This window comes from Hemicordylus capensis, chromosome 1 (genome assembly GCF_027244095.1).
Source record: "Hemicordylus capensis ecotype Gifberg chromosome 1, rHemCap1.1.pri, whole genome shotgun sequence".
In the NCBI taxonomy this organism is placed as follows: Eukaryota; Metazoa; Chordata; class Lepidosauria; order Squamata; family Cordylidae; genus Hemicordylus; species Hemicordylus capensis.
This window is the reverse complement of record NC_069657.1, coordinates 458,845,248-458,855,186: the sequence shown is the minus strand read 5'-3', so window position 1 is coordinate 458,855,186 and position 9,939 is coordinate 458,845,248. Positions and strand designations below refer to the sequence as shown.

Genomic DNA, 9,939 nt, shown 5'->3' with positions numbered 1-9,939 from the left:
AGAAGTATGACTGCTAGCAGCAAAAGCAGTCAGCTAGGGAAATTCATTGTTACTGCCTGACTTGTCTGAGCCCCATTTCTTAAAGGGCAAATTCACACTTTATAGACCTCGATCATGTCTCCCCGCAGTCATCTTTTTTTCTAAACTAAGAAGCCCCCCCGTCCCCCCCGCCCCGCCCCCCGCCGTTGTAGCCCGGCCTCCTAAGGAAGGTGCTCCAGGCCCCTGAGCGTCTTGGCTGCCGCCTCCTGCAGCTTCTCCGGTTCTGCCGTGTCCTTCTTGGGATGGGGGGGGGGGGGCAGAATGGTAGGCAGCCGTCTAGCTGGGGCCGCCCCCAAGTTTGGGACAAGGGCATTGCACGACCAGCCGGTTTTGACCCTTCAAGCCCTGCCGAATCCCCCCCAGCATGGTGGGACCGGCCTTTGGGGCTCGTCGACCCTGGCCCGAGGGTCCCTCCCGGCCGCTCAGCCCCAGTGCGGGGGGGGGGGGGGCGGAGCGAGCCTCTCTCCTCCTCCTCCTCCTCCTCCTCCTCGGGGCAAAGTCCGCCCCCAGGACCCGGCGAGCAGCTCGCGCTCCGTCTCGGCGCCGAGGGAGGGAGACGCGGGGCCCGGAGCGGGGAGCCGCCTCCCAGTTCGGCCAGAGCCGAGGCCCAGCGCGCCCGCCGAGCTCGGTCCGGGGGGCAGGATCGCCGGCCGGGCCGAGCCTCCCCAGCTCCGCGGGGTCCCACCACGCCTCGCCCCGTCTTGGCCCGCCCCAGAACCGAGCGGGCAGCCCCTCCTTGCCGAGGTGAGCCGGGAGGACGGCCGAGCAGCGCCGCCGCCGCCCCCCCTCCCTGCCCCCCTCCGAGCGGAGCAGCGGCCGCGCAGCTGGGACTGGCCGCCCCTCCCCGACGGGGCAGCTGCGGCGGGTGCCCGGCCCGGAGGAGGGAGGGGGAGGGAGGGAGGGGGAGGGCACCCGCCCCCCGCGCGCCCCGACGCGCCTGCCCGGCGTTGGCGGAGGCAGGAAGCCGCTTCTCCACGGAGCTTCCGGGCCGGGGCGGCGGGAAGGGAGCCGCCTCTGCCTCGCCACGCTCCCTGGGGGGGGGGGGGGCTCTGTCCTGGCGGCGCGGCGGCGGCCGGGGGGGGGGGCGGGGGGAGGCGAAAGCGGCCCCGCGGAACTCCCGGCCGCTGCCCTCGCACGGAACGTGGCCGCGCACAGCGCTCGGGCGGGGGAGGGGGCGGGGCGGGGAGCAGGCCAGAGGGCTGCAGAGGGGCGCCCCGCGGCTGGGGTGAGGTGGGGGCGGCGAAACGGCCCGGCTCGGGGGCAAGTCTTGCGGTGCCAGCCGGCCCTGCGCGGTGGGGCGGAGGTCGGCGAGGGCTTCCTCCAGCCCCGCTGGGCGCCTGGACGGGGCGAGACGCAGCCACTTGCCCAGAGGGATCAATAGAGGACCCGGGGAGGCCAGTAGGGAACCAGAGGGACGCCACTCCTTGGCCAGCAGTGACCCCCCCGTTGTTGCCCGTGTGGGCGAGTGGTTCGTATCACCCCCGCTGGGCGTCGCGTTGACGAGGCCCCGGCGAGGGCAACTCCTCCTCCTCCTCCTCCCCCCTCCTCCAAGGAGAAGCCCCCCCACCCCACCCCGCCCCCCACCCTTTTGATGTCTGGGATTTCTGGTTCAGAAGGTGCTGGGGGAAGCCACGCGAAGACCCCACATGGTGCTTCCCGCCGCAGCACAAAGGCAGAAACCTCCGGGCCGTTGGCCGGGATGAGGCCCACCTCAGGTGCCTGCCTGCCCCCCTCTGGGCCCCAGATCCAGCCTCTGGGGCAGCCTGTGATGGGCCGCCGCTTCTGAGAATCCTGGCTCTCGGCCTAGTCCTGGCATGGGCCCAGTGGGGGGGGGCAGCAGGGGGGCCGGCCCGCTGCTCATGCTTCTCCCCTCTTGTCTCTTCCTCCCGTAGCCCCTCCTGTGAGATGGCGGCAGCCCCCAAGTGGCGGGTGGCCGTGATTGGGGCAGGGGCCGCGGGCCTGTGTGCTGCCCGGCACATCCTCGCCTCGCCTGACACGTTTTCCCCTCCGGTGGTGTTTGAAGCCTCCGCCCAGCTAGGAGGCACCTGGGTATACTCTGAGGAGAGCGAGGGAGACGCCGACGGGCGGCAGCAGCCGCAGCACCTCCACTCCAGCATGTACCGCGACCTCAGGTAGCCACGTGGCCCTCCGGGCTCGTGCATCGCCCCCCCGCCTCCCCCCCCCCAGCTCAAGCAGGCCTGAGTCTGTGGCTTGGACTGCCGAAGCCTCGGCTGCAGGGCACAGCGGAGCGGGGAAGGGCCGGCTGACGGGGCTGACGGGGCCCTGCGTCCTCTCCCTGTCCGCAGGACCAACCTGCCGAAGGAAGTTATGGCCTTCCCGGATTTCCCCTTTGACCCGTCGCTGCCATCCTTTCTGCATCACTCGGATGTCCTGGCCTATCTGCAGAGCTATGCGGAAGATTCTGGCGTCCAGCGCCATGTCCGGGTGAGAGCAGGAGGGTGGGGGCCACTGGGGGGCTGGGCAGAAAGAGGCCCACACTTCCGTGCGGACTGGGGCAGGGAGCCACTTGGGCCGGTTGCCCAGGCCGTGGACTTGGTTTCCAGTGCCGGGGGGCTCAGCTTGGTAACCTATGAAGTAGTCAAGAAGAGTGCTTTTGAGCATGTGCAGAGCCCCCTTGTCTCAGCACAGAAGAACAGCAGGCCCAGGGTGAAGGGCAGGGCTCCAAGGCAGGCGGAAGCCCATCTCCCTCTTCGGAAGAGCAGCCTGCTGCTCACACCGTCTGTGTCGGCCTCTCCCAAGAGCTACCGGCCAGATGCCTCTCCGGCTTCTCAGGGCCCCTTTGTCTGGGGTGGAGGTCGGTGCCTCCTGGCATGAGGGGCTTGCCCTCCCCATGGCTGGGTGGCCTCAGCTGCCCCACTCCGGCCTCCTGCGGCTCCTGGACCTGACCTGTTCCTCCCTCAAGTTCCAGAGCCAGGTGACCGATGTCAGGCCTGTGCCAGCAGCCGAGGGCCGCCCCAGCAGCGGCTGGGAGGTGACGGCCGCCTGGCAGGGCCCAGAGCCGACCCCGGGTGCCACGGAGCAGTTTGACGCCGTCCTGGTCTGCACTGGGTGAGTGCTGCGGGGTCGTCTGCTTCTTGGCAAGTCGCTGGCCAGAAGTGGGCTAGACGGAGTTCCTGTGGGCTGGCTGGGCTCCATGCTGAGTGCTGCTGTGGGACGGCCTTTGTCCTGGGCCCTGCTGGGCTGCGCAGACTTGGAGGAGGGGCGGGGGCTGGTCCACTTGGCAGGAGACGCGGAGCAGGAGGAGCAGGGGGAGCTGCTACCCCCTTAGGAGGCAGAGTCAAGATGCAAACTGATCTGGCTAGGTTTGGAGATCGGAGGGCCAAAACCCACAGGACAGAGTTCAACAGAGACAAACGAAAACTCCTGCATTTGGGTAGGAAAAATCCAGCTGCCGAGAGACAGGATGGGCAGGCCTGGCCTGGCAGCGGGGTGTGTGTGTGGGGGGTGTGTGTGTGTGGAAGGACCCTAAACTGGAGCCAGCCGTGCGATGCGGCTACTCAAGAAGCCAATGCCCTCGAAGGCCGCCTGTGTCCAGATCACGAGAAGCCGCCACTCCACTCTGCTCTGGGCTGGTGAGGCCTCCCCTGGAATCTGGTGTCCAGTTCTGGGCCCCACATTCTGCTGCTAACCTGAACGGGTTCCGAGGAGGTCAAGAAGGCCCAGGAAGGCTCAGGAACTCACCAGTCCCAGGAGGAACGGTTGAGGCAGCTGCTGGGGGTGTTGAGCCTGGAGAAGAGAAAGCTCAGAGGGGATCGGGGGCAGCAAGGGGGGGGGCTCTGCTGTGGCTGCTGAGGACGGCAGGACTAGAACCCAGAGGCTGACATTGCAAAGAACCCGATTCAAACTAGACATTAGGAAGAACGCCCTAATGGGAAGGGCTGTTCCGCAGGGGATCCGTCTGTCCAGAGAGGCCCCTTCAGCAATTTCCTGCACTGAGCAGGGAGTTGGACCAGAAGATCTCCAAGGTCCCTCCCCATTCTCAAGATCCAGAGCCTATGATCAAGCGTGGGGGTAGGGCAGGGGCTGGCGGGGGGGGGGGGGTAGTGGCCGGCCCTCTTCGGGCAGAGATGGTTGTGCCAAGGCCCCGAAAGCAGTGTCAAGGAGGCTGAAGCAGACTGAGGGGGGGCGGGGGGGGCTCCTCAAGATGCTTCCCCAGATTGCATCAGGGGAAAGGCAGGGCCCTGATTATTTGAGAGCCAATTGGGGAAAGGAGGGAGAACTGGCTCTGATTCCCCCCCCCACTCATGCCCCCTCCTCCATCTTGCTTCTGCAGGCACTATGCCCGGCCATTCATGCCACCCATCCCTGGCCTAGACAGCTTCCAAGGTAAGGGCTGGGACCTTCCTGCCCTCTCCCAGAGCATGCCAGGTTTCTGCTTTCTGTGACTTGGGGCTGTTACAGCGGCCAGCAATGGCGGAGTCTCCCAGTATAAGAAGCCAACAAACTGGCCCATGGATGTCCTCCCTCATGCTACATGGCCACTCAAGGGCTGCCTGTGCCCAAATCCCTGCTGGAGGCACTGTGGTCATTTCCCTGGGGGGCCCTTGTAATATCTCGTCTCACCCCCCCACACACACACACACCACTTTCCCTACAGCCCCGCCCCGCTGCCCTTGGATTCTGGGAGGCCACCTTTCAATTAGATTCACCCAATTTATTTTGAAGAAGAAGAAGAAAGCCCTCCACAGAGGGAGCTGCGGGTCATTGGGCAAGCAGGCTTCCTGGTTCCAGAGCTGGCTGTGCCTCTTCTGGGGGGCTGGGGCAGTGGGGAAGAGGAGTCTGCAACTAGGCTCCAGGGTCTGAAGGGTTTGGGGAACTGGAGAAGGAGAAGGGCCAGGAATGAGTCTCTCCTGCCGCCTGGCTGGCTGCTGGGTGAACCGCTGTTCCCCTCCTTGGTGGAGTTCACAAAGGGGAAGCCCTCAGCATGCCCCCCCCCACTGATTCACCTGACACCCCCAGAGCCTCTCCCTGCAGCCGGAACTGTGGCAGACATGCATGGTGGGCACCGAGAACGTGGCCGCTGAAGCCAGGGATTCAAGCCAGGGGGCCAAGCCAGGGGCCCAGGAGAGGTGTGCTGTGTTCCCAGGGGTGGGGTGGGGGCCACCCCTCTCTCCTGCCCTCGCAACAGCATCTGGTGGGGGGCACCGGGATGCTGGACTAGATGGGCCTGCTTGGGGGGCCGGACCCAGCAGCAGGGCTCCTCTTCTTCTGTGCTTCTGTCCTGCCTCTCCTCCCTTCTCCAGGCCGCCTGCTGCACAGTCACTCCTACCGCTACCCAGAGCCCTTTGCCAGCCTGTCGGTGCTGCTGGTGGGTGCTGGCCCCTCCGGGGTGGACCTGGCCCTGCAGCTGTGCCCTGTCGCCGCCTGTGTGCTGCTGAGCCATCCGGGCCTGCCTGTGTCCGGCCTGCCGGAGGCTGTGCTGCAGGTCCCTCCACTTGTGGAGGTGGCGAAGGAGGCGGTGGTGCTCGGGGACGGCTCGGTGCTGCGGCCCGATGTCTTGATCTTCTGCACTGGCTACCGGTACCACTTCCCCTTCTTGCCTTTGGCCCAGCTGGGCTTGCAGGAGACCGACTATGGGGTGGGCCCCCTGTACCGGCACTTGCTGCCCCCGCAGCACCCGTCGCTCTTCTTCATTGGCCTCTGCAAGCAGATCTGCCCCTTCCCACACTTCCACTGCCAGGTGCTGTTCGCGCTTGCCGTGCTGGGAGGCCGGTGCCAGCTGCCTCCTGCGGCCGAGATGGCGGCTGAGGCCCAGAGGCGGCTGGAGCAGCACCTGCAGGCCGGCGGCCTGGCCCGGCACTTCCTCACACTCAAGGCCCAGCAGTGGAGCTATGCCGAAGAGCTGGCCTGTGCAGCCGGCTTCCCACCCCTGCCGCCGGCTGTGCGGGAGATCTACGAGGCTGTGCGGGCCAGCCGGGCCGGTGACGTCAGCACCTACCGGGACACCAACTATCAGCTGTTGGGCCCCAGCACCTGGCGGTTGATGTCGGACTCTGACGGGGATCTGCCGCGCGACCGTTTCCCCCCCCAGGGCTTGGTGCTTCCCTGACAGAGGAGCACCCCTCTATGGTTTGCCCTTCATGGTCCAGCTCCCCCGGGGAGACCACCAGTCAAGCCCCCCTGCAGCAAAGACTGACCCACTCCCTACTACAGCAGGAGGTTTTGTGGAGAAGAACTGTTTGGATGCCAGTGTGCAAAGGCGTGGAGACCTCGCTGCATGGACCGCACAAGGGGGAACCGTGCCTTACTAGGAGGAATTTAATGACCAGGGAGCACGGAGCATATCCTGAAAGCAGGGGTGTTGACTGGCATCCCGACTAATGCTGTGCTCTTGCAGCCAAAGGAAACACACGTGCCCTGGATTTGTTCCAGGGTGGCGGGGATTGTCACTGATCTTCTCTTCCCCTGAGACTCACACAGCCCGCTGGGATATATTTGCAGGTTGCTTCCAGGGAAAGAGGGAGTCTGGTGAAAATCTCCTCCTCCTCCCCCCCCCCCCACCATGCGCCTATGCAGGCACCCATGCTGCTGAGGTGGGAATGCATCTGCTGCATATGTGCTCCATTGGTCTGCTGGCACCTGGCATTGGCTGGGGTGTCACCCGCTGTACCCCCACACAGCAGCCGAGTCAGGTTTCCAAGATCCCCTCCCCAAGGCCTTCTGACCAAGCTGGGCCCAGACACAAGCGACCCACACAGACCCACATGCAGCAAGCACCTGCCCTTGTGTCTGCTGTTCAAGGCCCTGGTGGCCCGATGCGTCCCTCCTCTGAGCCAGAAGGCCGCCTTGGACTAGAATAGCCAGTGACCACGGACAGGTCTCTCTTCTGCCAAGAGAGCATCTGAGCTGCTTTTTGAGCCATCCTTGTGGCAGCAAATTCCACAAATGAATTACACTCTGTGTGAAGAAACCACCACCAGCACCACCAGCACTCCTCCTGTCCTGAATCCGTTCGAGAAAAGTGTCTGGTTTTTGACTTCCAGTTTGTTCACTGGTGCAACTGGAGGGCTGCACGACGGATGCAGTAGCCAAAACAGGGGTGGCTACGGGCCTCACGGAGGGAGCATGCCACTCCAGCCTTTCCTTGGCCTGCTGGTGGGAGAGATTGTATCCCTTGAGGCTGCAGAGTGGGATCCCGTTTCTGAATGAATGAACCACTCTGTGGAAGCTCCCTGTTCCCTGCCGGCTGGGCCAAGAAGCCTCCTCCTGTTCAGCATGGGGAGGGCCACTGTAATTGTCACACCCCCACCCCTGCTCATCTCAGTGCCCCTCCTGGTGCCTGTTGCTGGTGTGCTGCTCTTCAGAGTATGAGTGAACCAATAGAGGGAAGTACATGACCCCCCACCCCCAGACATGTAGGAACATAGGAAGCTGCCAAATACTGAGTCAGACCCTTGGTCTATGTAGCTCAGAATTGTCTACACAGACTGGCAGCAGCTTCTCCAAGGTTGCAGGCAGGAATCTTGGAGAAGCCAGAGAGGGAACTTGAAACCACCTGCTCTTCCCAGAGTGGTTCCATCCCCTGAGGGGAATATCTTACAGTGCTTGCATGTGGTCTCCCATTCAAATGCAACTAGGGCAGACCCTGCTTAGCTAGGGGGACAAGTCATGCTGGCTACCACAAGACCAGCTCTCCTTGGACTGGGACCAGTGCTCTTTAGCTTGTTCAAAAATTATCTAGAAGTTGGGGTAAGCAGCGAAGTGGCCAAATTTGCAGAGGTTGCTAAACTATTTAGGGTAGTGAAATCCACAACAGAATGTGAGGAGCTCCAAAAAGATCTCTCCAAACTGGGTGAACGAGCAACAAAATGCGATTCAACATCAGCAAGTGTAAAGTGATGCATATTGGGACAAAAAAACCCCCAATTTCATATATATGCTGATAAGCTCTGAACTGTCAGTGACTGACTAGGAGAGAGATCTTGGGGTCGCGGTGGACAGCTCATTGAAAGTGTCAACTCAATGTGCGGCAGCTGTGAAGAAGGTCAGTTCCATACAAGGAATCATTAGGAAGAGAACTGGAAGTAAAAAATGCTAAAATTATAATGCCCATATACAAACAAATCGATGGAGCAGCCACATTTGGAGTACTGTGTGCAATTCTGGTCACCATATCTTAAGGAGAATATTGTAGAACTGGAGAAGGTGCAGAAGAGGGCAAGCAAAATGATCAGGGGCCTGGAGCATCTTCCTTATGAGGCTAGGTTACAGCATCTGGGGCTCTTTACCTCGGAAAAGAGGTGACTAAGAGGAGATACGTGCGAGGTGTATAGAATTATGCATGGAGTAGAGAAAGTGGACAGAGACATTTTTCTTCCTCTCTCACAACACTGGAAGCAGGGGTCATGCCATTAAACAGAAGTCTGGGAAATTAGGACCGACAAAAGGAAGCACTTTTTCATACAGCACAGAATGTGGTGGTTCTATGGAATTCTCTGCCATGGGATGTGGTGATGGCCACTAGCTTGGATAGCTTTAAGAGGGACTTGGACAAACGCATGGAGAACAGGTCTATCAATGAACAGGTCTATCTCAGAGGCAAGATGCCGCTAAATACCAGTTGCAAGGGAGCAACAGCAGGAGAGAGGGCAAGCCCTCACCCCCCTGCCTGTGGGTTTCTTGGATGCCTCTAGTGGGCCACTGTATGAAACAGGATGCTGGACTAGATATGCCTTCAGCCTGATCCAGCAAGGCTCTTCTTATGTTAACCATCTTCTCTGTCCTCTTCCTATGTAAACTGTTCTATGAACATTTTTGTTGAGAAGTGGTAAATAATTATTCTAGATAAGACATACTCTAAACTACCCCCACACAGCAGGATAGAGCCACCTAATGGTGCAGCGGGGAAATGACTTGACTATCAAACCAGAAGTTGCTGGTTTGAATCCCCGCTGGTGTGTTTCCCAGACTATGGGAAACACCTATATTGGGCAGCAGTGATATAGGAAGGTGTTGAAAGGCATCGTCTCATACTGCGCGGGAGGAGGCAATGGTAAACCCCTCCTGTATTCTACCAAAAACAACCACAGGGCTCTGTCATCACCAGGAGTTGGCACTGACACGACAGTACACTTTACACATCAGGATGCAAGTTTTCATCTATCCTTCTCATGAATGTGCTAATTCTTTGCTTTTGCTTTCGAGATGAGGTTTTGTTTTGTTCTGCATTTGGAAGCATCCCAAACTGGGCTCTCCACCTGCATTGATGCAGTCCAGAACGTTAGTGCCTCACTTTGGTTCGACTCCTTGGTGCTAAACTCATCTCTGCTGAGCCACGTATTGAAACCCTGACATGATAAACTAAAGCTTCTGGTTTTGTTGTACTGCAGAAATAAAGGCCGCAGGCCAGAGGCAAATGTTCTGTCTGTGTGCACTTTCATTTATCCTTCAATCTCCTCTGATCTCAAGAAGGTTTAGGCAGATGTAATGCTCTGAAGGGAAATGAAAAGGGGCCCTGGAAATGTTGGCAGCTGCAGGGGAATTCTGGGCTGTTTAATCAGGATCCTGACCACCAGCTAAGTAGGCTCCATTTCACTTCGCAGGGGTGGCAGAAATACAAGCAAGCAGCAGCCAAGAGGGCAATTTTAAATAGGAAACGGGGGTTGTGGAGTAAAGCAACTCATCCCCCAGCAATGATGCTCCCATCAGATTTATTTATTCATTGTATCATATTTTTATACTGCCTGATATGTGCATCTCTAGGCAGTGTACAGAGTTAAAACACAACAAATGTAAAACCGAGTAAAAACAGTTAAAATTTCACAAGATAAATAAAAACAATCTCATAAGATAAAAACAAATTAAATAGTTTAAAATTATTTCGTTAAAAGCCTGATAAAAAGGTGCATCTTGAGAGTCTTCCTAAATATAGAGAAGGAG

General features: G+C 59.9%; 1 protein-coding gene across 3 annotated transcripts; it reads left to right on the top strand.

The window, feature by feature from the left end:
- The first annotated feature begins 388 nt into the window (after positions 1-388).
- LOC128325710 (uncharacterized) lies at positions 389-9,420 on the top strand. 3 transcript variants are annotated; one of them, XM_053251379.1, is made up of 6 exons: positions 389-783; positions 1,932-2,171; positions 2,346-2,484; positions 2,963-3,108; positions 4,334-4,386; positions 5,304-9,420. In XM_053251379.1, the coding sequence occupies exons 1-6, from the start codon at positions 404-406 to the stop codon at positions 6,107-6,109; spliced, it is 1,764 nt and encodes a 587-aa protein (XP_053107354.1). In that variant the 5' UTR covers positions 389-403; the 3' UTR covers positions 6,110-9,420. The 3 variants fall into 3 exon arrangements, with proteins under 3 accessions (XP_053107354.1, XP_053107369.1, XP_053107363.1); XM_053251394.1 differs by lacking the exon at positions 389-783 and adding an exon at positions 1,210-1,507; XM_053251388.1 differs by lacking the exon at positions 389-783 and adding an exon at positions 1,210-1,754.
- The last annotated feature ends 519 nt before the right edge of the window (positions 9,421-9,939 follow it).

Excerpts from the sequence above, each read along its gene's own strand:
- LOC128325710 (XM_053251379.1), top strand. The coding sequence starts at position 404 with ATGGTGGGACCGGCCTTTGGGGCTCGTCGACCCTGGCCCGAGGGTCCC. Across the intron at positions 2,485-2,962 it reads GCGTCCAGCGCCATGTCCGG|TTCCAGAGCCAGGTGACCGA; the intron begins GTGAGAGCAGGA and ends TCCTCCCTCAAG. Across the intron at positions 3,109-4,333 it reads GCCGTCCTGGTCTGCACTGG|GCACTATGCCCGGCCATTCA; the intron begins GTGAGTGCTGCG and ends TTGCTTCTGCAG.